The 27,786-nt window shown below is 40.6% G+C and overlaps 2 protein-coding genes across 4 annotated transcripts in view; one reads left to right on the top strand and one right to left on the bottom strand.

The window, feature by feature from the left end:
• The first annotated feature begins 477 nt into the window (after positions 1–477).
• LOC118217224 (classical arabinogalactan protein 9-like) lies at positions 478–2,138 on the top strand. The gene is made up of 2 exons (XM_035399080.1): positions 478–525; positions 1,569–2,138. Exons 1-2 carry the CDS (start codon positions 478–480, stop codon positions 2,136–2,138), a joined length of 618 nt encoding a protein of 205 aa, XP_035254971.1.
• Positions 2,139–2,613: 475 nt separating this feature from the next.
• entpd1 (ectonucleoside triphosphate diphosphohydrolase 1) overlaps positions 2,614–27,786 on the bottom strand; it is a 52,356-nt gene continuing 27,183 nt past the window's right edge. For all 3 annotated transcript variants that reach the window (XM_035406396.1, XM_035406395.1, XM_035406397.1), the window contains exons 3-10: positions 27,126–27,243; positions 21,732–21,882; positions 21,470–21,629; positions 19,570–19,767; positions 15,702–15,965; positions 14,820–14,927; positions 13,943–14,080; positions 2,614–4,483 (exon numbers count right to left, since the gene is read on the bottom strand). In XM_035406396.1, the coding sequence (XP_035262287.1) occupies positions 4,274–4,483; positions 13,943–14,080; positions 14,820–14,927; positions 15,702–15,965; positions 19,570–19,767; positions 21,470–21,629; positions 21,732–21,882; positions 27,126–27,243 (1,347 nt within the window). In that variant the 3' untranslated portion in view covers positions 2,614–4,273. The remainder of the gene's footprint in view (positions 4,484–13,942; positions 14,081–14,819; positions 14,928–15,701; positions 15,966–19,569; positions 19,768–21,469; positions 21,630–21,731; positions 21,883–27,125; positions 27,244–27,786) is intronic.

Below are 27,786 nucleotides of genomic sequence, written 5' to 3'. Positions count from 1 at the left end.
TGAGGATAATGTTTGTGTATTTCATGGATTGAAGTAAATTTTCATCTTTGTGGGATTTATAAAATGATACAGATGCATGTTGTTCATATCATAAAAAGTTACTTCTGTTTAAAAGAAAAGATGGATGGCTCTAATCTGATGTTATTTTTGTATCACTAGGTCAAGCCATGTGGCAGCTAGCTAAAAAATGAGCTGAACAGGTTCGATGGTACTGGTTGCCTCAGTCTTTGTGGGGCACATTGTCTCACTGTGACAACCAATCCCATTTTAAGAAAAAAGGTTAACTTTTTTAGCTATAATTTTAGCAATGTAGTGATTACGTTCTGGAAGAAACAATGGCCCGACACTTAAAAAGAGGAACTGACACCACCAGATATCATGCTAGTGCTGTGAGGAAGGTGAAACTTCAGGGAAAGAGTATTAGAGCCCCAGCAAAATTATTTGACATCACCTTCAGGTCATTGGCTCACTAAGGAAATGAGTCCAGAGACCATAAATGGCAGAAGTAACATTCCATCAGAACAAGTAGGGTATGTCAGGAATCGACAGCTCTTCACTCCTGCTCAAGAAAGGCAGCCCGAGGCATACATTTTGAGATATTCAGATATATATTTTGATCTTTCACCCACTGATGTCCACAAACTTGCCTTTAAATATGCAATATAACTTTAGAATCGCAGAAAGATGGAGTGTCATCGGGCAGGTCTTGATTGGCTTGCTGGTTTCCTTAAACAGCACCCACAACTTTACATTCATTCTCCAGAGCCCACTAGTGTTGCACGTGCCACCAATTTTAATAGAGAAAATGTTGGGGCTATCTTCCACAACCTGCAATAGGTGATGGAAACCTACCGTCTTGGGCCTAGTGATATGTGCAATATGGATGAAACAGGGGTTTCCACAGTCCGTACTCCAGGCAGGGTTGTGGCATGGAGGAGCTTTAAACAAGTTGGAAGTGTCACCTCTGGAGAAAGGGGAACCCTGGTGACCCTTGTGTCTGCTGTGTCTGCAATGGGAAACAGCATTCCACCGTATTTTGTATGTCCAAGGGTTCACTATAAAACATATGTTGTCATCAATGGTCCACCAGGAAGCAGAGGAGGAGCCAATGCATCATGGATGAAAGAAGAGCACTTTCTTGATTTCATGAAACACTTTGTGGCCCACACAAAGTCTTCGACAGACAAGTCTTCCCTTATTCTCTTTGACAATCATACATCCCACCTGTCTATTGAAGGCCTTGACTATGCCAAAGAAAACGGTGTAATCCTTCTGTCATTCCCACCCCACTACGGGCCCTTGAATCAATTCTGCATTGGACTCGTGGATGACACAACATGCGGGGAAGACAATGACAGTATATGATATCCCAGGAATCATTGCCATTACTTATCCACTAGCAGCAACACCTGTGAATATTCAGTCAGACTTCAGGGTGACCCTTCAGGATCTACCCTTTTAATAAAAATGTATTTGATAACTCGGAGTTCGCTCCATCATTTGTAAGTGACTGCCCTGCCCCAAGCCAAACTGCTCAGTCTGCAGCCTCACCCCTAAATCACACATAGCATCAGGACCAGCCTGCCCTCTCCACAGCTCCACCCGTCACCAGTACACAGTACCAGGACCAGCCTGCCCTCTCCACAGCATCAGGACCAGCCTGCCCTCTCCACAGCACCAGGACCAGCCTGCCCTCTCCACAGCACCAGGACCAGCCTGCCCTCTCCACAGCACCAGGACCAGCCTGCCCTCTCCACAGCACCAGGACCAGCCTGCCCTCTCCACAGCTCCAGGACCAGCCTGCCCTCTCCACAGCTCCACCCGTCACCAGTACACAGTACCAGGACCAGCCTGCCCTCTCCACAGCTCCAGGACCAGCCTGCCCTCTCCACAGCATCAGGACCAGCCTGCCCTCTCCACAGCTCCAGGACCAGCCTGCCCTCTCCACAGCTCCATCCGTCACCAGTACACAGCACCAGGACCAGCCTGCCCTCTCCACAACTCCACCCGTCACCAGTACACAGTACCAGGACCAGCCTGCCCTCTCCACAGCTCCATCCGTCACCAGTACACAGCATCAGGACCAGAAAATAAAAATAGAAGCCTTCTGGATTTTTGAACTTAACACTCAAGGGTAACTAGCATTTATATTGTGGTAAAATCTTAAATTCGTTTTTTTTTTTGTATGTTCTCCCATGTCTATGGGTTTCTTCTGTGTACTCTGGTATCCTCCCACAGGTCAGGTTAATCAAAGTGTAAATTGGCCCAAGGTATGATTGTGTGAGTGAATAGTGTGTGCTGCGATGGGCAGGAATACAGCCCAATACAGGCTAGGCTCCAGCACCTCCCGCGACACTTAGCAGGATGGATGGAGTAAGTCCAAATGCACTCACATATGGCATTTTATTTGCCACGGCACACAAACACTCTGCCTCAACTGGAATGTTGCCTCAGCTTTTCACAGAACTATACTTAGCATCTTAGAATTATTTTACTTTTTAATATAACTTCACAACTCTGTTTTTACTCTTTCTCTTTTATTTTGTCTGAATACATATTGGATATACTTTATGCAATATTTTTAAAACATTAAAATTGAAAAGAAGGCTTCACTCTGGATAGTCAAATTATTTATTTAGAATACATTTAGAATACATCTTTTTGCATAAAGATTTTTTACCGAAGCTATTCAGGTATATCACCTTACTCAACAGTTTAAACAGCAGTGTCACAGGTTGGGACAACCTATGACTTTCTGGTTAGAAAACCCAGATCCCAAGCCTAACACTATCTGTGGCCTAAAATACCCAGGCCATGCAGAACCTGTGATGAAGGGAGGAATGCAGTGTGTACCAGAAAAGTATTTTTGCTTACAGCATCGCTTATTTACACATATGTACACACTTGGAGTGGAAATACTGTTACTTACATACAGTAGGCTACATGTGCTGTCTGTGGCAGGGATACAAACCAGTAATGTGAAGGCAGGACTTTATGAAACCCAAAATGAGAAGAGCTGTCATGTGTTCATCAATGTGAGCCAATCATTGTTTTCCTGTGGTGAGCAGATTATTTGGATTTGGTTTGAAGAACTGTGATTGACTTTAGCTGCGTCTTTTATGGGGTTCATGAAAGATCCCAAGTCCAGCACGAATCAAACACTGACAATACAGATTTGTTATAAACACAAATGGCAGGGCTAGGACAAGGAAGATTAAAACGACAGTAAAAGGACAATTACCAGTACATGAAAATCAAGACCCATGTAAAAATAACAACTCTGTATGCAAAACAATCCACAATCGGACCACATTACTAATATTTGACATAGGGGACATATTACAAACATAATATTTACTGCCATATTTATGCATGTAAGGTTTATAAATGTGTATCATACAATGAAATTATATAATTTAATGAATTGACCGATGAATTGGGATATATATTTTTTTTTCTAACACTTGCTATGCATTTTCACATTTAAAATGTTTTTGTAATTTTATGTGAACACGCACTTCGTAATCCCTCTCCCATCGTCTTGAAATATGCTCGTGCCTGCTCCTGAGATTCTTCTGTTTACTGAAGGGAAGCGTTAAAACAAACAAACAAATAGCAATGTTCTGAAATGAGGTTTGGCTTGTGGACATGTCTTCTGAAGTTGGGGAGGAGTTTGACTCCCGCAGAGTAAAGGTCCTCTGTACTCATTAAAGTCCCATTTAACTTCATCTTGATCAACGTTGCCTTGATGATTCTGACAACAAAATCCTGAAATACTGGAATGATGGGCAGGAAGACTGAGGTACTGGGTCCATGTCTATGCAATGTACTGGCCAATTTATAATGAGAACAATAACAATAGCTAGATATCATAATTACAACCATCAATCTTGTATGCTAAAAGTAATTCCAGTGGTTCGTGTTCTTTATTCAACAGAGCTCGGTCATATCCTGTTTAAAGGTTGAATTACTGTTAGAAATGCTCTGAAAGTTACCCAAACAGTGTATGCACTTACCACTTGAGTTAAATTCCAACGGCTGCTGTGTTACGACCTGTAACCAGCTGCATTCATTTTCTCTAGAGTGATGTTTCATATGACATCATTACGTTCATTACCGTTATCATTATCGTCCTTGATGAGACCGTTGGTTTCAGAATTGTTCTTGACACAGATGTTAAAACCACTCTGAAAGCGGTTGGAATGCCGCTGAGAGAGAGTGAGAGACAGAGAGACAGCAAGTGAGAGTGAGAGAGAGAGAGAGTGAGAGTGAGTCAGATGATCTGTTTGCTCTGAGTGCAGGCCGGCCGGCTGAACAGTTTGCACGCGAGCAGTAGAAGCGCAGTCAACAGTAGGCTGAAAAGGGCCATGATGGTGACATAGCCGGCGTGGGGTAGAGGGGGGGTGTCCGGGGCTTCAGCTGGGATCATGTTTGTGAGATTCAGCATGTACCCCAAAGTCCAGCCAGCATCGCTCCCCCGAATCTGCACACAGAAACATATATTTAAAGTCACTGCTCCCCATCAGCACAGATACACACATTCATAGTCATTGCATAGTTCAATTTAAACAGAGTCACAGATATTCAGTCACTACCCCCAGTCTCCACAAAGAGGCACTGTCATAAATCTGAGATTTACATTTACCGTGCATTTAAATTTAATCCTTTTGCAGATGCTCTGACCATGTGCAAGATACAAAGTAAAAAACTAAAAGCTGGACAAAGAACAATAACAATATTAGTTAATATAGCCGCAAGCAGCGATGAAGAGCTACAGCACCTCCATGTGACCAATTCTTTTACTTGCCCAATTTGGACCCATTACTGTATTGTTCCCCCAAATCTAGTTTAAGTTTGAGTTACAATTTAAACATGTTTTTTAGTATAGCACCCCAAGTGGCCAAATTTCACTAAACTTAGTGTGTGCTCCCCAGCCCTCGTGGGCTGCACACCAATTTTGATCAATAGATAAAAGGGGTGCAGATATATGGCCACTCTTCCTTTATGGAACCACATTTGTCAATATATTAGGGCTACCAAAAAATGCCAATATATTTGGCAATAGATCTAGGAGAAGATGTCTAAATGGGTTTTTGACAAAATCCAAGGTGGCTAAAAAACAAACTGTCCAACCCCAAGGTTCCCCAAGGCTCCTTATACACCAGATCCCTTGGCCCTGTAATCTCTGCCCATGGCTTGTCTTATCACTGCTATGCTGATGACACACAGCTCTTTCTCTCCTTCTCCCCATCGGACACACAAGTCCCTGCCCGCATCTCCGCCTGCCTGAGGGACATCCAGAGCTAGATGGACAATCACCACCTGAAGCTCAACCTGGGTAAGACGGAGCTAATCTTCATTCCTGCTGTAACCTCTCCCTTCCTTGATTTTTCCACTTCACTGGGGGACACCTTAGTGATGTCATCACCCTGTGCCAAGAATCTCGGAGTGGTGATGGACAACAAGCTGTCCCTCTCCAAGAACATTGCAGCGGTAAGCCGGGCGTGCAGATTCTTCCTGTACAATATCCGGAGAATCCGCCCCTTTTTCACCACCTACTCAACCCAGCTCCTGGTCCAAGCAATGGTAATCAGACCCCTGCAACTCATTCAGAATGCTGCAGCTCGTCTGGTCTTCAACCTTGCCAGACGCTCCCACGTCACCCCCCTGCTCACTACCCTCCACTGCCTTCCCGTTATGGCTCGCACCAAATTCATTCAAAACATTGGTCCTAGCATACCAGGCAGTCAAGGGATCAGCCCCAGCATACCTCCACAAGATCTTCAAACCCTACATGCCAGCCAGACCCCTCCGTTCTGCTACCTCAGGACACCTGGCACCTCCCCCTCTTAGCACTTGCGCTTCCCAGTCACGTCTCCTGTCTGTTTTGGCTCCACGATGGTAGAATGACCTTGCCGTGGAAGTCAGAACACCTGAGACCCTGACCACTTTCAAACAACGACTGAAGACTCACCTCTTCAGGCTGTACCTCTCCCCATCCCTCCCTAACTCCCTGTAGTCTCTAATAGACGATGTAATCTTAGGGTTGTAGCTAGGTAAGCTGTTTATCTTAGTTGACTTAGTTATTGCACTTGTGCCTACTCAACTATTGCTTGTTCTATTTGCATAGACTGCTTTGTTGCTGTTTTTGTTGTGTTAATCAGATTAACCTACAGGGTCCAAGTTAAACTACGTGGTTGTTCCCTGCACTTGGAACTGTACTTCCCTCAAGGATTTTCAACACACTTGTTCCTGGTTTTGGTTATACACTTTGTTGTACGTCGCTCTGGATAAGAGCGTTTGCCAAATGCCTGTAATGTAATGTAATATGATTTCTCAGTTAGGATCCTGTACTACAATGGTCCACATATATATATATAAATATCTGCTTTCCTTGCGGAGTAAATCAGCATATACAGTGGTCTCTCGTTAATCGCGGGAGTTACGTTCTAAAAATAACCCGCAATAGGCGAAATCCGCGAAGTAGTCAGCTTTATTTTTTACAATTATTATAGATGTTTTAAGGCTGTTTTTACACTTTTCTCAGACAGGCATTAACATTTTCACACTTTTCTCTCTCATTTAAACACTCTCAAAGTTCAAACCTTCGTAGAAAAATAAGTCCAGTATTATAGAATGAAACCAAAGATCAAAACCTGTTTTCAGGCCCAAACATTTGTTTGAGAAATAAAAATATAAACGTTTTCCTATAAATAATAATGATGGATTTTAGAACTAACGAATTTAATTTTAACGATAAACCTACGAGGTTGGACATATAAGAAATAATTAATAGTGACTCATACATACAGTACAGCACTTCAGAGTCACACTGCTAGCGATCGAAGATTTATGTAAATTTGACAAGCTGAACGCATTCTGTACTGTACAGGAGACACGGCACGGAGGAGATTGATTGACAATGGTCTACAGCCAATCAGGACCCAGAACACAATGCGCTAATCAGGACGCAAAACACAATGCGCTGTAAAAAAAAAAGCATGCAAAATTGCACTAAAAAAATCCGCGAAACTGCGAGGCCGCGAAAGGTGAACCGCGTTATAGCGAGGGACCACTGTACATATTTTTTCTGGTATAACAATTTCCAATTTCTTGCAGCTTGCCATGAACTGCTTAGCTTGCTGGTGCAATCCCCTAGTGGCCATGATGCCAGCATCCTGAGATTGCTCAACTCAGACATTCATTGCTCCTGCAACCAAACTATGAGTTGAAAACAGAAACTCTGTTCTAGTTTCATTAGTAGACGATACAGGACACCGAATACGGCCGAGTTTCACAGCGCCACCATTGTCGCGCAGGTCATTCATTTAACAAGCACCCCCTTTCACCACTAAAAATTTGTATTTTATCATAGCAACATAGCAATAAGATAAATCCAACAATAGTATAATACAGTATATGCCAAATACAGCAGTGAAATCTTTCTAAAATTATACCATGTCATTCTACTGCCAATATCTGGGACTAAATATGGAATAAATTTACAACCTTACCATTGGTTTTATGCATAGAGATGTCCCTTTTGAGACTGAGTGCTCATATATGGTCTTGGATAATCTGTTTGTGAAATATATGTGCATTTGTGACACCTGTGTACCTTCCAAAATAGCTGTGCGTAATACCACACGGTATGGTGTTGTCGCCCTTAGTAGTACAATCTGGCTTAATCAACAATTAGTTTATTCAGTAGGTGACAGTATAAGCTTTCTAATGATGTATAACATCTCTAATTTTACTTTTGGAATAACAATTTATAGCTCAGCATAACCGAAAGTTCTCATCTCTGTGTCGCGCATCCACTCTGTAGTAGCAGTAAAAAAACACTGCACCTGGCATTATCAATGATTTTCGTAATTTCTTGGAAAATATTATTATTATTGAGGACTTCTGAGCATTGCTAAGCCATGTTTTTGCTAATTGACCAAGCTGACAGTTTTTTGGAGTAAGTCAGAAGAGGAGAAGGACAGCATTGATTCTCTGCCTCTATCTACTGAACACGGATAACATTTCATTATCGCTATGTAAGTATTACTGTTCAAAATATTTCAGTTATACGACTCACTTCCTGTTTGGCGCCTTCACCTTCAAATTTGGATGTTTTCAGAGACCATTTCTACAGTACCAGTCAAAAGTTTGGACACACCTGCTTAAACCAGTTTTTTCATGATTAAAAATGCTTTAAACTGTATAAACTTGTCTATAAACACTTAATATTTCATTATATGATATCTGTACTTTTTTTTGTATGATTTTATTTTTGTTTCATTATAAACACACAACATGACACCTTATACATTTATCACACAAAAAACATCCTAACATAAATACAAAACATCCATATGCACCAAACATTACTAGACTTACATCAAATCATACGAATCCACATAATTGCTCAGTCCTACATATCTACTGTATTTCCAAATCATGCCCCCTATTCATTTTAACAACTTAGCTATCCAGTACCTTTTCACACAGCCTCCTTTGCAAATTGACACATTCTCTGTTTCATTTTTATCACCTCTTTCATAAACTCCTCCAAAAAAATAAACAAACAAATAAAACCAAAACAAAAAAACAACAAACCATCCTCCTAAGCATTTACCTACTATAACTATGAATGCCCCCACTGCCTTCATTATCCCATCCCATATAGCAAATTGTGCTATTCTGTTATTTTCTATGGCTAATATCTTTTCTATATTTAAATAATAAAGCATTTCAATTTTCCAATGTTGTAGTATTGGAGGTTTAATAGATTTCCAATGTCTAAGTAAAATTTTTTTAAATACCGTCGATGAAAAAAGGATTATCCAACCCCAAGGGTGTCTCACTGTAACATTGTATGTCACATCATGAAATAAACAAATGGATGAATTAAAATTGACTTTTACTTTAAGCACCTCTGACAACCATTCCGTTTTATGTCTAACCATATCTTCTGAACTTTAGAGCACTCCCAGAAGGCATGTGCTAGTGAATCTTTAGTTCTACACTTGAAACAATTGTCTGATGTACTACTATAATATTTATGAATTGTATCTCTCGTGTAGTAAATTCTATACATTATTTTATATTGGATTAAGCGTAAATTTTCATTAACAGTAATATCATTGGCTATATTCCAGCACTCCCTCCATTTTGAGAAAATGTTTGCTCTTTCCAAATCCTGATTCCACGCATTTATCTTACCTTCTAAGAGTTTTTAAACTGCGTATGATTTCTGCAGGATTCTATAAATGTTGCCTATCATGTTATTATCCTTTTCGGTATCAAATAAAACTTCCTCAACTGTGCTCTGCTGTCCAAATAAATGTAGGTCAAAGTTCTGATTTATATAGCTTCTAAGTTGTATGTATTTTAAAAAATCTGCGTTAGTCAAACTGAATTTACTTTGGAAATCTGTCCAAGACATAATTGTATTACCTTTTATTAAATCATTTAAAGTCTCTATTCCCCTTGTTCTCCAGGTAGGCCAATTTATTGTTAAATTCTGCAGGGCTATCCAAGGATTGTTCCATAAGATAGTGTTTTTTGGAACTGATATTGATTCACCCAGTATCCTCTTAATTTTCTTCAATGATGTTACTGTATTTTTTACAGTAAAATTTGTAATATTCTTAATATTATCCTTTGAAATAAATATGTAAAGAGGTTATGGGGATGTACTTGAGCATCTTCAATATGAATCCATTGTTCTTCAAACCTTTTTGGCGGGGTGATTGGTATTATTGAATATAAAAAGAGAAACTTTGGAAGCCATGTCATTCTAAAAAGATTAATTCTGCCTATGAGATTTATGGGAAGATTATTCCATTTAGTTAAGGCGTCTTTCATATTATTAAGTAATGGGATAAAATGATCTTCATATATCAGTTGTTTATTGTCACTAATTAGGCATCCTAAATATTTAATATTTTTAGTCCACTTAAATGGTAGTTGCGCATCATGGTTTATTCTTTTACGCTTCCCTATTGCCATTATTTCAGTTTTTTCCATATTAATTTTATAGCCTGAAATACAAGAATATTCAGAAAAGTTTTAATAAAGGGGGTATGGAGCTTTCTATATTTGATAAATATATCAAAATGTCATCCGCAAATAAATTAAGTTTGTAATTATGTTTGCCAATACTAATTCCCGTGACATTTGGATCTTGTCTAATTCTTTCCGCGAGTGGCGCTATTGCTAACGCAAGAAGAAGCGGGGAGAGTGGCCAACCTAGTCTAGTGCCCCTCTCTAAAGCAAATTCAGCACATAATATATTATTAGTATAAATTTTTGCTTTAGGCTGTTTGTATAATAATTTTATGAAATTTATAGTCTCCTCTGGAAAACAAAAGGCTTCTAGTATTTTGAACAAATAGGGCCATTCAAGCTGATCAAAAGCTTTTTCTGCATCCACTGCCATTACAGATAAATCTATGTCATGTTTTTTTGCATACTATGTAATACTAAGGCGTGTCCTTGTATTTGTTTGTAAATGTCTTTTTTTAATAAACCCTGTTTGATTAATGTGTATCAAGTCTGGCATAATTTTTGCTATTCTATTGCTTGTAATTTTTGTCAATATTTTATTGTCATAATTTATTAAACTTATAGGTCTATAATCCGCAGGGGACTCTCCGGATTTCCCTGGTTTTAATATAACTGAAATTATTGTTTGATACATGGATTTAGGTAAAACTGAGTTAATTGACATATATCTTGTCATTTCGATAAATAAAGGAGCTACTTTATCCCAAAAAGTTAAATAAAACTCTATAGGAAATCCATCCATACCTGGGGCTTTTTTAAATGCAAATGTTTTAATGGTTTGTAATATTTCATCATCAGTAATTATCTTCTTTAATGATTCTTTTTTATCTGCTGGTATTTGTTTTAGTTTTACCGAGTCCAAAAAGGATATAGAGACCGGTTCTTTTATTTCTGATTTATACAGGTTTTCATAAAAGGTTTTAAATATATTATTAATAGAGTTATTATTCCTGATTAAAGCATTTGTTTCCTTATCTTTTAAAATTATAGAAGGCTTAGCTTGTATTCATTTCGTAAGACTTGCAAGGTGCTTACCGGGCTTATTTGCCATTAAATAATGTGCCTTATTGGAGTTTAACCTGTAGTTATTAGCTCTCTTCAAAAGTAACAAATCGTATTCCTGTTTAATTTCAGCCAGCTTGTTCTCTTCTAAATCTTGCCAAGACTTTTTATTGGATTGTTCTAAGGTTGCGATAGCTTGTTCTTTGTCTTTGATTTTTAAATCCAATTCATTTTTCTTTTTTGCCGAGTATGAGATAATCATTCCCCAAATGTATGCCTTGAAGGCATCCCAAAGTATATCAGGAGTCGGTTTTTCTATATCTTCCACCTCGATGTTTGTACTTATGAAATAATCTATTTTGTCCTTTACATAATGAATAAATTCTGGATCTTGAAGATGTGCTCTATTAATTCTCCACATTCTATAGCACCATTTAGTTTCTGTTGGTATCATTAAGCAAGATACTGGGCAGTGATCCGAGATTACTATATCATGGATTTTTGATCTCAATAAATTATGAAGTGCATTCTTTGAAATAAAAATATAATCAATTCTTGAAATGATATCTGTACTTATATAATCAGATAATCATAAGTGAATTGCATTAAAAAGTTTAATTTTTAAATGTTAAATGAAAACGGAAATCTTGTAAGCACATTTGGGGGAGGGGGGTGCATTGTTTTGATATTTAAATATCTTGGTATGTACTGGTGTTCATGATGACGTCTATCTTAATAGGTGCTCCAGGACATGTAGAATTTTTCATATTAAAAAAAAATAGAGACCACCCGCCATATTTCAAAATGCATGGGATTTATTCCTACATCACTTTCACTCTACTACCCTCCATTGGAAATATATGGTACTGCATGTGGTGAAAATGATGTAGGAATATACTCCATGCATTTTGAAATATGGCGGGTGGTCATTATTTTTTTTTAAATATGAAAAATTCTACAGGTCCTGGAGCACCTGTTAAGATAGATGTAATCATGAACATCAATACGTACCAAGATATTTAAATAACAAAACAATACCCCCCCCCCCCCGATGAGCTTACAAGATTTCCATTTTTATTTAAAAATCAAACTTTTGAATGCAATCCACTTAAGATTATCTGCTCATATAAGTACATATATCATATAATGAAATATTAAGTGTTTATAGACAAGTTTATACAGTTTAAAGCATTTTTAATCATGAAAAAAATGATTTAAGCAGGTGTGTCCAAACTTTTGACTGGTACTCCAGTCAAAAGTACTCTCATGCCAAATTTGGTGGTGATCTGTCAAACTCTCTAGCAGGAGTTGGCTTTAAAAAGTTATTCAAAAATTCAAAATGGTAGAAAATCCAAAATGGTGGATATTATGATTTCAAAGAATTTAAGGAGAGACATTGTGAGGTAGGATTCAAGTCTATATTTTAAAAGGGGCAGGAGTTATGATTGGTTGACTATGCAACATTAAAATAAGTTATAGCACCACTAAGAGGCCAATCAGTGCCAAAATCCCTCAGTGGGCATATGGACATACCCTCTAGAAAGGCCAAGTTTTATAGGTCTTACTCATGCGGTAAGGCAAAACCCAGGAACAGAGGGAAGTGGCTAATAGAATTATCGAAATAGCAGCAATACAAGACGGGATAAAGTACAATATTCATTTTGTAACAGTTATTCATAGCCATGAACACATTAAGTCCAATTCACACTCTAAACATTACTCTCTGACCTAACCTATGCTAATTCAAACTAGGAGGCATGACAAGCTACAACATATAACAAGACAATGATAAAATGATAAAAAGTACAACATAAGTGCCATTAGCCTACTGCAACCACAATGTTTGAATCTTTTTATAACTTTCAGTCATAGTACTCTCAAGATTATACTCCTAGATCTACATCTCCCATAAAGTAGATAATTATCTGTCGTAGAGAAAAGTTTAGAGTGCTGCAGATTTAACATTATTAAAACTCAATGGAACCACAAAATTTGTTGCAAGGGTGCAAAAGGAATATTTTTCATTTTCGCACAGTACATTTTTAATCGCAAATGACACAATATTGACACACTTTACAGCCTGGCTGAGTCTGAGTCTCACTGATTTGTCTCTGATGGTTGCAGTGGCACTTGTGAATTCAGGGGAGGCACAATATCAATACTTGGGGTTAACCATGAGAGATCATAGGTATAGAGTAGAGTTAAGATGATACAGTAGAGTACATGATGAGTGCGGCTAGCGGTCACAATGGAAAACTCCAGTGCACCTCGCTTGGTTAGTAAAGCTGGAACAACCAATGAGTGCAGCACTGAAGACTCCTCTTTTTTCCACTGGGTTCAAAGTGCAGGGGTCATGCCCCCTGGCCACTGTTTCTCCCCCTTTCTTAGCAGTTGTGCATGTCTCTCGCTATTTCCTTCCCCTGCTTCAGTCTTAACCTCTTTCCTTCCCCTGCTTCAGTCTTAACCTCTTTCCTTCCCCTGCTTCAGTCTTAACCTCTTTCCTTCCCCTGCTTCAGTCTTAACATCTTTCCTTCCCCTGCTTCAGTCTTAACCTCTTTCCTTCCCCTGCTTCAGTCTTAACCTCTTTCCTTCCCCTGCTTCAGTCTTAACCTCTTTCCTTCCCCTGCTTCAGGCTTAACCTCTTTCCTTCCCCTGCTTCAGGCTTAACCTCTTTCCTTCCCCTGCTTCAGGCTTAACCTCTTTCCTTCCCCTGTTCAGGATTAATCGCTTTCTTGACCAAGCTGAAGCCAGTGACTGTGGCAGATGCAAATGCTGTGGCTAAATTTCCTTTATTCGAGGAGGCCTGTTCATTTGTACTACACAACTGTCTTGTGATTATTTCTCTACAGTCCAGAAGCGATCAGAAGCCGTAGGCGAATCTGACCTTTTTGATGAAGTTTATGTCACTCCATTTGCCTGAGGTAAAGTTGTATCCGTTCTCCAGCAGCGTCAGAATGTACGTTCCAGAGAAGCAGTATTCTGCCAGGTATTTTTCTTTAATGCTGGGGTAACTCAACTTTACCTGGGTGAAAAACAAACAGTGCCTCTTATAAAGAGAAATCAGAAAGGCATTAAAGAAATAACACAATCTTCTAGCACCCTTCAGAACAGCTTACATTTCATTTACACAGTTGGATATTTACTGAACCAGACCTGGGTCAAGATCAGTAAAGCGTAGAAAAGTATTTGAATCCAAAACAAATATGTATTTTATCCCAGGTCTGTACTGAACCAATTCAGGCTCAGTAGTTCCAGGGTCATCAGTAGCTACATGTGTAGGAGTTGAACCTGGAACTGAGTGCATTTCTGAGGTCTAGACCGGATGCTAGTTGAATGTCTAAATATGGTAACCAGGAGGGTGTTGTTCATTCTCAAACTAGCCTGACTGAATGTTATGGGCCAAGTCTTACAAAACATCTTACAGAATAACACATTTCTCAGTGTTAATAATGCATCTCATATTTTTTCACCTCTGGACCCCATGTGATGATAATATATTTTTTCCCCTCATTGGGCTCCTTTGAGCTGGATGTAGTGGTACAGTCTGGTCTGGTGTGATGTGGGATGGTGCGGTCTGGTCTGGTCTGGTCTAGTGCAGACTGGTGTGGTCCAGTGTGGTGAGGTCTAGTTTGGTGTGGTTCAGACTGGTGCGGTGAGGTCCGGTGTGTTCAGGTGTGGTGCAGTGCTATGTTGCGCAGCTTGGAACAGTGAGGTTTTGTTTTGTGTTAGGACAGAACATGGGCTCGGAGGGTGAGAGTTACCTCAGCCCAAGGCCGGGAGCAGTACTGCACCATCTTCTCCTTACTGTCTTCGAGTGTTGCTGATGTCAAGTTTAAAAAGTTCATCACAAAGTAGAAGGCAGAGAAGGCCTGTGGAACATGCATGAACACAAAAAGAACAAAAAAACTTTTCATAGAGCTTCTATGTAAAAATACATTAATGTAATTAAAAAGGGCCTCATGTTTAAAATTTTTGTGTGCACAGAACTGACTGCAAAAACTGCCTATGTTGAAAACCAATGCCATTGTTGAGATTTTTAAACCATGACCATAACATGTGTGCAAGTCTAAGCAATCTTCAAACTACCCGATTCATTGACAGGCAAAGAACAAACATTTCCTCAGACTTTCAGGAGGTGTGATATTGGAAGAGCATTAAAACGAGAGAGTAAATGAATGGGAAAGTAAATAAATCAGTTTGGTTGTTATTAAGGAGACAGAAATAAGCCAATCATTCATTCAATATTCAACAACACTGTCTTGATGACATTAGTAATGGTTCTAATAACATTCTTAATTAAAATAGTAATCAAAAGCCATATAGGTTACTGTTTAATCAAAAAAATTGAGCTGATGTATTCGCCAACCGAGAGGGAGACACATTGCATGACAAAGTACAGTTTCCCATTCAAACTGGATTCACATTTTCCATATTTTATAACACTGCACTATAAGAGTCCTGCTGGTGTGCATAAGTACCCTAATAGGTTGAGGTCAATTCAAACATCCATAGTAAGTCTGCCCTGATATCCCCACAGTATAAATCAAAATATAATAATACTTGCTGCGAGAGACAAGCAGAACCTATCCCCTTCCGTCTTAATTACCCCTCTATCTCCTTCCCCTAAAGCTCCTCCCACTCACCCCAAACGTCCCCTCCACTGGGGGCTGGAAGACCCCGTTGAAGGAACAGCGCCCCCACTGGCAGTGGCTGGAGTTGAAGAGCCGCCGCACGGCACTCCGGCAGAGCGCGGCGTTTCCCATCCCCAGGTGGGTGAAGTTTCCATGGGGGGGTGAGGCCGGCGAGCCCTGGGCGGAGACGCAGGGGCTGCCGGTCACGCTCTCCCAGGTCTTGGTCTGGCTGTACCCTCGGTGGAAGCAGGGGTCATGGAGCTGGGTGTCACCTGGCTTGGAGAAAGAGACAAACAGCACAAAGCGGGGGTTAAAGTGAAGGAAAGGGAGAGAAGCAGCTCCTCCTCTCAACGTCAGGCACCAGTGAGATAAATAAATTCCAGTGAGAAGACAAGAGATTCTGCTGATAAGTTAGATGGCCAGCTCTATACAGTGGCTTCAGAAAGTATTCAGACCCCTTCACTTTTTGCGCACTTCATTGTGTTGTAGATTTAATTTTAAATGGATAAAATTGCAATTTTTGCCAATAAATCTACGCTCAATAACCCATAACGACAAAGTGAAAACATATTTTTAGAAATTTTTGCAAATTTTTAAAAAATCTAAAACAAATCTCTCATTTACATAAGTATTCAGACCCTTTGCTGTGGCACTCCAAATTGTTGTCATGTGCATCCTGTTTGCTTTAATTATCCTTGAGATGTGTCTACAAATTGATTGGAGTCCACCTGTGGCAAATTAAATTCATTGGACATAGTTTAGAAAGGCACACACCTGTGTATATAAGGTCCCACAATTCACACTGCATGTCAGGACAAAAACCAAGCCATGAAGTCCAAGGAACTCTCTGTAGACCTCTGTGATAAAATTGTGGTGAGGCATAGAGCAGGGCAAGGGCATAAAACCATTTCTAAAGCTTTGAGTGTTCCCAGGAGCACAGTGGCCTCAATAATTGTGAAATGGAAGAAGTTTGGAACCACCAGGACCCTTCCTAGAGTTGGCCGTCCAGCCAAACTGAGTAACCGGGCAAAACTTGGTCAGGGAGGTGACCAAGAACCCAACAGTCACTAACAGAGCTTTGGAAGTCCTCTGCAGAGATGGGAGAACCTGCCGGAAGGATGACCATCTCAACAGCACTCCATCAATCAGGCCTTTATGGTAGAGTGGCTAGACGGAAGCCACTCTTGAGTAAAAGGTATATGACAGCCTGCTTGAAGTTTGCTAAACAGCATTTGAAGGACTCTGAGAGCATGAGGAAAAAGATTCTCTGGTCTGATGAGACAAAAATTGAACTCTTTGGGCAGAACTCCAAGCACTATGTCTGGCGAACACCAGGCACTGCTCATCACGTGGCTAATTCCATCCCTACGGTGAAGCATGGTGGTGGCAGCACCATGCTATGGGGGTGGTTCACAGTGGCAGGGACAGGGAGACTGGTCAGAATTGATGGAATGATGAATGCAGCCAAATACAGAGAGGTCCTTGAAGAAAACCTGCCCCAGAGTGCACGCGACCTCAGACTGGGGCGATGGTTCACCTTCCAGCACGACAACGACCCGAAGCATACAGCCAAGACAACGCTGGAGTGGCTTTGGGACAAGTCTCTGACTGTCCTTGAGTGGCCCAGCCAAAGCCCACACTTAAACTTATAGAACATGTATGGAGAGACCTGAAGATGGCAGTTCACAGACGCTTCCCATCCAATCTGACGGAGCTTGAGAGGATCTGCCAGGAAGAATGGGATAAACTGCCCAAATCCAGGTGTGCAAAGCTTGTAGAGACTTATCCAAGAAGACTAGATTGCTGCCAAAGGGGCTTCTACAAAGTACTGAATTAAGGGTCTGAATACTTATATAAATGAGAGATTTCAGTTTTTGATTTTTAATAAATCTGCAAAAAATTCTAAAAACATGCTTTCACTTTGTCATTATGGGTTATTTAGTGTAGATTTCTGGGCAAAAATTGCAATTTTATCCATTTAAAATTAAATCTACAACACAATAAAGTGCGCAAAAAGTGAAGGGGTCTGAATACTTTCTGAAGTCACTGTAATCTTAACATTAAACATCTACTGTTAAAGCCAAGACATTCCAACTTCATCCATTTAAGGAATATCTACGAAAAGGTGTGACATGGAAAATACAAATGTTCTGTTCTTTCAGTGAAAACTCAAACTATAATAGGATGGAACGCTGCTGTTAACAACTGGAAACTCCTCAAGAGAGGCAAAGGGGATGGAAGGAAATCCAATGCTAGCCATCTGGTCCGTCTATCGCATCTGGTAAAATCCTTTGGTCTAAAACTTTTCAACATTCTGGGCTAGAATGACTATGGGCGGGAGAAGCTCTGAACAGAAACTCCACCTCAGCACAACTCACTGCTGCCATCTAGTGCACACCTGACAAAACAACACCGCCTCATATTGCTTAGACCAGTTGTTCCTTAAACTCAGTCCAGGGATACCACTGTGTAGGCTGGTTTTCATTCCAACCGCAACTGCAATCCCAGAAATTAAAAAAGTTGTTTATTTTCCTTTTATTACACTTTTCATATTTAGAGGGATTCTTTACCCTCTTAAGCCAAATTATGTAAGAAATACCATGAAGACATAGTTCCATATTCACATTTTGCTATATTGAAACAATTACATAAAAAGATGTCGAAAACGTTAGTGGATGAGTCGACACGTGGCCACTAAAACCACAGTGCGAATTACGGGGGGATTGGGGGTGGGGAATTTGTCCCCCCTAATTGAGACTTGAACCCCCCTGAAGGCAGTAAAAAAAGGTTATGGGGGTTCTAAAATCTTTACATGAACTAAGTAATTCTAATACTAAATATTCAGATGCATTTCCTCAGCCCTGCCTGTAGTAAAATTGTACTACAAATTTCAATCATCCCTGCAGTGGCTATACATTTTTTAACTAGAGGTATTAGGTAATCCCTTGAACAAGCTTGATTCACTTATTACCAAGGGAGGCTCTTAATATTGCCAAGAAGCAACACTGCAAAGGGTTTTTTCTCCAAAATTGATGCAATTTTATTTATCGCCTTAGGGCAATTAGTTCCTTTGAAGCCACAGTGCATCACACATAGACCACTGACACAAACATGGCTGTATTTATCTACACGCAGTGTAAATGTATCTATTAAGTGCAGGTGTAATACTTTCTATTTATCATGCATAATATATATGTATATATAAACATGAGCAAATACTAATAAGAAAGACTTTATTTAATGTTTTGGATCAATGCTCCAGTGTCACTTTTTAAAGACCTGACGAAGTGGATCTTCCGGGATACAAATATATAAATATGCCCATTGGTTTGCAGTCGGAAAGGATTCACACTGCTCCTTTAGGTGGATTTTGTCCTCCGATGCAGGAACTATGCAAGTGAGCTGGTGGCTGTACAGAGGAAAGGGGCAGTGGCTGGCCGCGTTCATTTCAAAGGACATGCACAAGTGGCCTACAGTTAAAATTGGGAAATTCAAATCATGGGAGAAAAGAACTTGGAGATCAAAAAATGGGAATGGGGAAAAAAGAAAAGCTTTGTGCTTCCTGAATAAAACTGTGATTGGACAGCGTGAGTTCAATAAAGATCATTCAATCACGGTACAGTGCGTGAAATACGGAGAAAGTGATGCGCATTTTCTATAAAGAAGGGCAGGTGTGTTCTTGCACTGGCTTTAGTGCACAATGACAAGGAAACACTTCGTTCCAAACCAGAAAATGATTTAAATAATAAATTACAGTTCTTCCATCTGAACACCAGGGGGCAGCAGAAGCCCTACACTGCCAGTGTGTGTGAGTCTGTGCTTCTCTCTGCCCTGATGAGGATATGAATGTCCAGCGGGGTTGTGTGATGGCAGGTGTTACCTTTAGCTGCTGGGCCAGGGCCTGTTTGAGAGCCTGGTCCTTGCCGTAGCACAGGAAGCTGTGGGTGTAGACGTCGTAGTCGTTCCCGTACAGACGGAAATGGATGGAGTTCTCGGGCGACTCCACCTCCCGCCGGGAGACAAAGGTGATCTGGGTGGAGGCCCCCCCCAAGTCCAAGGCTCCAATGGTGGGTAACGCCTGTGGGTAGAAAGATGGATGACAGAGGAAGACACAGAGTTGTGTATGTGTGTACACTGGAAAGTGGAAGAGCACAAAGAGCTTAATGCCTTGAAGGTGCAGTGTGTAGAATTTAGTGGCATCTAGCGGAACAGACTTGGCAGAAATGGAATATAATATTCATAAGTATGTTTTACTTAGTATACAATCCCATGAAAATGAGAATTGTTGTGTTTTCGTTACCTTAGAATGATCCCTTTATATCTACATAGGGAGCAGGTCCTCTCCCACGGAGGCCGCCATGTTGCACCGCCATGTTTCTACAGTAGCCCAGAACAGACAAACCGCTCTAGAGAGGGCCTTTCGCATTTTTTTTTCTTCACATTTTTAATTTTGGAGGGTGACGCGAATGCACCAGTTGGAAGACGAAGAAGAAGAAAGAAGAGACTGAATGGTCATATATTGCCTTGGACAATCCGTTTGTGAAATATCCGCACATTTGTGATGCCTGGGTACCTTCTAAAATAGCTGTGCATAATACCACACGTGTTGTTTACAGCATTGTCGCCTTTTTAGTACAGTCTGGCCAGTCTGGCTTGGTTGACAATCCATTTATTCAGTAGGTAAGGGTATAAGCTTTCTAACAATGTATAACATGTCTAATATTGCTTTTGGAATAGGGTTTAATTGGTCAGCGCAATCAAAAGTTTTGTTATCATCACATTCACTTATGCATTCACTCTGTGGTACCAGTAAAAGATTCTGCACCTAACGAAACGCTGTCAACAATTTTTCGTAATTTCTTGGAAAATATTATTATTATTGAGGACTTCTGGGCATAGCGAAGCCATATATTTACTGCTCAAAATATTTTAGTTATGTACGTTATTTTTGAAATTGAGTGTCTTTAAATAGGCTAGTGGTATTTTATGATAAAGGTATTTCACACTGTAATGTAAGCGTTAGTAGTGTAATAGTTGGTCTTTCTATGATGCTACCATGCAAAGCAGCTAACGTTAGCAATAAAATGCTACCACAATGCGGAACAATTAACAATCATAATCGCTATCTTACTTGTAATCTATGACCTATAGTTTTACAGACTAAATAACTAAATACAATTTATAAATCTATCAAGGAACCTCATCACTTGACACTTGCTACTCGATGCTGTCGTAGACGATGACATAACTTTTGGAACTTACAGGCCACCGTAGCTTCTCCTACGTCGTTGGAAAGGGAGGGGAGAGGGGAGGTTGGGGGGTATTCATTTGGTTGCAATCTGCAACCTTACTGCTAGATGCCACTAAATCCTACACACTGTAAGGGAGAACACACATAACAATGCAGACTCATAGCTGTAAAAGAGACCGGGGCAGGGGGGAGCATATGTTGAAGACTAGTCATTCAGTGTATGTGTGTGTGTGGTGAGCATAGGATAAACACTTCACTCATAACATCTTATGGGTTTACTGAAGTATAAGTGTTTTTAAGATAATCACCATGGGGAAGCTGTCACAGAGACCCAGCCATAGGTGGCCGAGTCAGTGTGTGTGATTATGTGTGATATAAAAAAGTGTGGAAGTTGTCCGTCAACTAGTGGATAGTGATCCAGCTATAGGCAGTTGAGGGAACAAGTGTTTGTAACTGTGTGTGTGTGTGTGAGGATGTGGTCACTCAGCTAGTTGCGTGCATGTGGGCCTGTGTGGTGTTTGGTAATCACCCTGTGGAAGTTATCACTCAGGTAGTTGACGGTGATCCAGCCATAGGCGCCCTCCTCCTGGCCGCTGATGATTCGAGCCCCCTGGTACATGAAGGGATATACCTGCAGGAAGCCCTCCACCGAAGACAGGACCTGGTCAGACAAGGTCTCGTTCATTTTCCTTTGTGCAGGAAAAAACAGGATGGTGATGAATCTCGCCGTCTGCGGATCTGTCGCTTCGCACCAAACACACACGCACGGGTAGAGGGGGGTGGTGCGTTACCTCAGTAACCTCATCCCTGCAGTGGCCCCCAGGTATACGGGGGTCTCCCGATGCCTCCAGGTGGGAATCTTCTCCTTGGCCTCCTCCATGCAGTCCCTCAGGGACAGCCCGGCCTTCTCCACACTGGTGTAGTAGCTGGAGATCCCCTTTCCTGCAGGGCGGGGGGCGAACATAGATGCGGGACAGACATGACTTCTAGTGGATTGGCACAGCCAACATGCCTATGGCCAATCCACGCATCGTCAGATAAGCCAAACTCCATTTCCCAAGGGTTGCTTGCTCTGACCGGTTCACTCAAACCAGTTTTACTGGCTACTAAGTATATGTGCCGCTGTTCTCTTTTGCATTTCATGGGAAATGTTCATTGCTCAGTCTCAGCTTTGATTAGCAAAAACTCCACCTGATTTTCTGGGTTCCAGCATTTTAGCAGGACAAAAACAATGGGGGAAAAAAATCAATTTGTTACATTTCAAGTTGTTATATTACTAGAATGGAGACAAACATCAAAGATGTTAATATATGTTGGTATAATAAATAATATAATAAAATATAAATCACTATTGACAATTATTAATCGATAAACTCCCCATCAATAAACATGTTACATGTCTTAATGTTACATGAAAATATATATTCCTATATATTCCACATATATACAGCATTTCCTTTATACAGTGAGCTCAATCACATTTGAGACAAATAAATATTATTTTTTGTTGATTTGGTTGTGTACTCTACAGTTCTATATTTGTAATCAAACAATTCATATGTGGTTAAAGTGCAGATTCTTAGCTGTTATTAAAGGGTATATACATTCAAGTATTTATACATTTTGGTTTCACCATGTATAAATTACAGCACTTTTTATACATAGGCCCCTGCTCATTTTAGGGCAACATGATATTTGGGACAAATGGCATAGGATAGGAAAGACTAAAGATGCTTAATCTCTTCAAGCTTAGTAAAAGGAGACTTAGGGGTGATTTGATTCATAAAGAGAATTAACAAAGTGAACTACAAGAGATACATTCGAGGTGAGTTCTGTTAGTAAAACGAGGGGACATAAATGGAATTTGCAAAGGGTAAATTCCGCACAGACGACACTAAGCATTTTGTCATGCAGAGAGTAGTCAATGTGCGGAATAGCCTGGTCATGTAGTAGAGGCAGAAACTCTGGGGGGTTTTAAGTCCAGGCTTGATCCAGTGATAGACACCATCCGGTCTGTAGGTAATCAAAGCACCAGGTATAATTAGTTAGGGAAATGGCAAGCATTGTTGGGCTGAATAGCCTGTTCTCGTCATGTAATGTTATAACATTAACACGTCCAAAGCATTATGGTGCCCTGAAATTGGGGGGCTATGCATAAAAAGTGCTGTAATTTCTACATGATGAAACCAAAATGTATAAACATACCCATAGCCCCTTCTGTAGCACCTGCTTTTTTAACACAAGCCTGAAACTGACATCAAAAATAAAATGGTCAAAATTCTTGAAGCTTTTTGACTACATGCATAATCCCAGATTACTCAAAATATTACTGAAACAAAGTAACAGTTCAAACACAGTGGAAGTTTTTTTTCAGCTAGTTTTTTGAGTGGATACAGAGGTTTATGCCTGGTCAGCTTAAAAACACAAAGGAGCCACAGCCAAATTTGATGACAATAACACCAAAAATTAGTATTCTCCATTGTTTTTTCTGAGCTATGTCTAGGCAGGTTACGGTTACCAAAAAGGCCATTTCGAGACTTCAAAAGGACACCTGTTAACCAAATGATATGGGTCTTAAGTGGGGTACAGTACTATATATTGTATACTACATGCTCGTGGAAGAAGTGCGCTGAAATTAGCTCTTTCCCCCTGCCTGTCACACTCCACCCCCCTCTCCTTGTCCTCCCCTTGCCACCTCTGGATTGTAGAAAATAATTACATTAGCCATCTAGTTTACCAACCCATTCATTGATTTCAGTTTTAGAAAAATACCCCTCCCCCATTAACATGTCAAGCACGTTCCACAATTTCACATGCCACATTTATTATTGAAAAATCAGGCTTATAAGCATACTGAATAAAAAAATATTTATATTTTGAGAATGTATTTACATGCTCACTGATATAAAATGGGATCAAGTTATTCACTAAACATGCCCTCTGCTGAGTCAACAATCCTAATAACCTACACACCTTTAGAAATGTAATTGCATTGGCTAAACTGCTTCCTGGTTGTCACTATAATACTATAATAGCATGCCATTGGCTGGCTGTGTACTAGGAAGAAGTTGTGCTCTCCATGTCGACTTGCTGCTTGCGCACAGCAGGTGCCATTGGCTATACTGAGAAACAGCTTGGCCAGAATTAGTCAGAGAACCTTGTAAGTGGGCTCCACTTGTTCCAGAGAATATATATATATACATATACCAAAAATAGTAAAATTTCTTATGTACACAGTACTGTCGGCGTATATGCCATGGTGAAACAGACAACATTGATAATTCCTCTGAAGAATTGCTAAGTAAACAAAGGACATCTCACCAAGTAAACACGTTTTTGGGATGAAAAACTATGATAGATTTGGTTTACTGAATCCTTGCCATGAAAAGGATACCGACTTTAACATAATTTGTGTCATTTTGGATTTCCAAAAACGCATTGGAGAGAACTCCCCAAGCCTGCTTTGCCTTCCTACATGTTATCATCAAATCATCAAATTTTATTTGTATAGCGTATTTTGTATCAGCAGTTGTCACAATACTCGTTACAGACAAACCTGGCCTAAACCCCCACAGGAGCAAGCCTAAGGCAACAGTGGCAAGGGAAAACTCCCTGTGGCAGATAGGAAGAAATCTCGGAAGGAACCATGCTCAAGGGGGAAACCCATCCTCCTCTGGTCAGCTCAGGGTGCCGACTGGTGACAGACATGTCAGTCAGTTTTACAGAGTTTATAATGTGGCTCAGATGATGGGCGGGGCCGGGTGGTGGTGGGGAGCAGCAGGTGGCGACAGATGTGGGCAGGGTGAAGGCAGTGACGAAAGAGGGGCTAGACCGCAGTGGTGGGGGAGACCAGATGACTCTCGAAGCACTCGTTACAAAATAAGAAGCTGCAGTGCCTAAAACATTAGCATCTTAAAATTGTTTAGAAATAGAACCATGAGTTTGGACACTTTCAAACTGTAAATTTCACCATAGGAAGGTGTCATGATGGATGCTTTTTCAGACAGCTCCACTCCAAAGTTTTCCTAAATTATTTAGTTATTCTCCATTCTGCAACTTGAGGTTGCACAAGAAGAGAAAAGATGTCAGAGAGACAGTGACAAAGAATTCCCTTTTCAGGGGAATTCCACTTTTCAGGCCAACCTCAGAGAGACAAGAACAAGAAAGGGAATAAAGGAAATAAGCACACTGTCACGTTTGTGGCATTGACTGAAGTTGACAATACAGACCCGAATTTAACGAAAATGGAGGTTATCGTAGTCCAACTCAAATCGGTTGGTGCTCGCCTTGATGGCACTGATGGTTGTTTTAATGGGCTAACATCCACAGTTTAATTAGTGGAGGGCTCCATTACTGACCTAATTGGTAGGGTAATGGATATGGAAAAACAACTAGACAGGGCAGAGCACAGCATTTCTGCAACCGAGAATGTCTAACAATCACAGAACTGAGCGATTACCTAGATTGTGGGCTTAGCTGAAAATGCTTAAAGTACCCCCCTAGTGAAGTTTCTCCCTGCTGCGGCCCTCCACTTGACTTGATGCCCACAGATCTCTAGCCCCAGGCTCAGGCCCAGGTGACAAGCTGAGAGGCATTTTAATTCGCTTTTTGTGCTACCTTGACAAAGAGGTGATCCTGAAGGGTGTGCTGAAGAAACGCAGCTTAACCCACAATGGCACACAGCAAGGTTTCTACACAAACCTCTCAACCGAGGTTTTGAGGAGAAGGCGTGAGTTTGATGCAGCTGTAAAACCTCTGGCTTTTCAAAAGATGTAACATGGCTTCACCTACCCAGCCAGGCTCAGGTGCATCCATGATGGTGTGCTTCGCCTGTTCGATGACCCAGAATCAGCCAGTGCTTTCATGGAAAACCTTGCTGACTGAATGATTTGCGGCAGCGAGATTAAACCTTCCATCACATTCGTTATTGGAGATGGGCCTGTGAGAGCGTATCTATGCAAGTGCAGTGCGTCACAGAGGTCAAAGGGCACTGGATGTCTGACATGTAAAATTCCTTCAGTCTATTCCTGTCTTCAGCCAGAATCTGGTAAAATAAATACCTTCTCAAACACAGGGCCAAGCAAGCATGCTCTGGAAAAACACTGCTTTTTAAACAAGAAAAGGTTTTATGAAAACGACTGTAACCCTCACAGACCACTACATGATGCCAAAACAAAATGATGATAAAAGCAAACAAACGGAAACACAACTGCAGGATCAAACCTTCACCAAACTTAAGTGTAAAAACAAATAACTGAATATGTAGAATAAATTAAAAGAAATGGCAGTGGACTCTAACAGTTAATTTATTTTAGTGTTTTTTTTTTTTTTTTGCATGGGTTTGAGAGTGAGTAGGAGACACAAGGCCAGTGTTGTAAAATATGATATAAAAATATGGTCCTTCTTTTGCACCTTTGTGAGTCAGTAAAACAAATGTAGAAGGAAGTCCTCATTTCAGTTTTTCAAATGAATATCTGGAATACCAAGCAAAAAGAATCAATGCCAGGACAGTAGAATGCCAGCAATTTAAACCCAACATCAGAACCCCATACTCATACACACTAAGGCCAGATAGTGGGTGTTTTACATACCTGAGGTCAGATGGTGGGTATTTTACATAAGTACAGGATCTTTACAGTAATGTACACACACTACCTCACTCTGTACGTTGGCATGAAAGACACTTTGTCAGATCTTCACACACCTCTCTCCCCTGAACACACCTGGGTGGAACTGGCTAAAAAAGGGGGACTTTGCTGGCCCAATGAGGAGCCAAAACCAGATACAGGAGGTTTCCCCAATTTGATTGTGGGTCCATGTAATTCCACTTCCCACATCAGTGGTAACCAACCCTGTTCCTGGAGATCTACCACCCTGTTGGTTTTCACTTCAACCTTAATTTGGCACAACTGACTACTAATAAACTGCTCAACAAGATATCTAGCTGTTGAGTGTGCTTTGTCAGGATGGGAGCAAAAACCTAAAGGACAGTAGATCTCCAGGAACAGGGTTCTACATAGTGAACAATGATCCTGATAAATGTTTCCCAAAGGACCATAAATAAATACAGAAAAATCCTCCCAGACATGAAACCATCTGAACACTCCCACGAAATGAAGCTTCAGACACACCAGAATATTGTTTTTAATTGGTTGTAAGACACATGCATTTCTGTTCACACGCACCTTTCACATCACACGTATGCTTCTGCTGCACCATTCCTGTGTTGTTCTCCTTCTCTGCCGGCCACTCATAGATGTACACGGCAGTGTGGGAGGAGCCAGCATCCAACACAATTCCATACTGTGGAGCACAGAGACTGACGTTAAGAGACTAGAGCACAGACAGTAATTAAAGACTGTTCCAGACTATGGAACACAGAGAGAGAGGTCAGAATTGGGAGAATTACACTGGATAATGTTTGGAAATTTTATGCACTTCATCAATAATTAGCCACTTACCACAGCGCAGCAATGTCAGTTCAGAAACTAGGCTGGTAATCCAAAGGTTGCAAGTTAAAATTCAGGTTTGAACATCGTGGTTGTAAGTCGTGATAGTATATGTTGGGTATATGGGTGATACTGCACTTTAAAAAAATTCCTGACACATATATTCTCTAGACTCTTTTGTAAGTCTCTCTAGATAAGGGCATCTCCAAAGTGAAATGTAATGTATTTATGGTTTCATCTACTCAGTGAGTAATAATGATTACTCAGTGTGCAAAGTGGTATTGACTCCCCCTGAGATTAACAGAGATATGGGTGGGCATTTTCCCTCTGCAAGGCTCCAGAGCGCGACCATTTTGGTCGCACCGGTGCGCCTGACATTTAGCAGGTCTGTCTCTGT

The sequence above is a fragment of the Anguilla anguilla genome, chromosome 2 (genome assembly GCF_013347855.1).
Source record: "Anguilla anguilla isolate fAngAng1 chromosome 2, fAngAng1.pri, whole genome shotgun sequence".
NCBI classification, from domain to species: domain Eukaryota; kingdom Metazoa; phylum Chordata; class Actinopteri; order Anguilliformes; family Anguillidae; genus Anguilla; species Anguilla anguilla.
The sequence above is the reverse complement of the archived record's forward strand: the minus strand, read 5'-3'. Positions and strand labels throughout refer to the sequence as shown.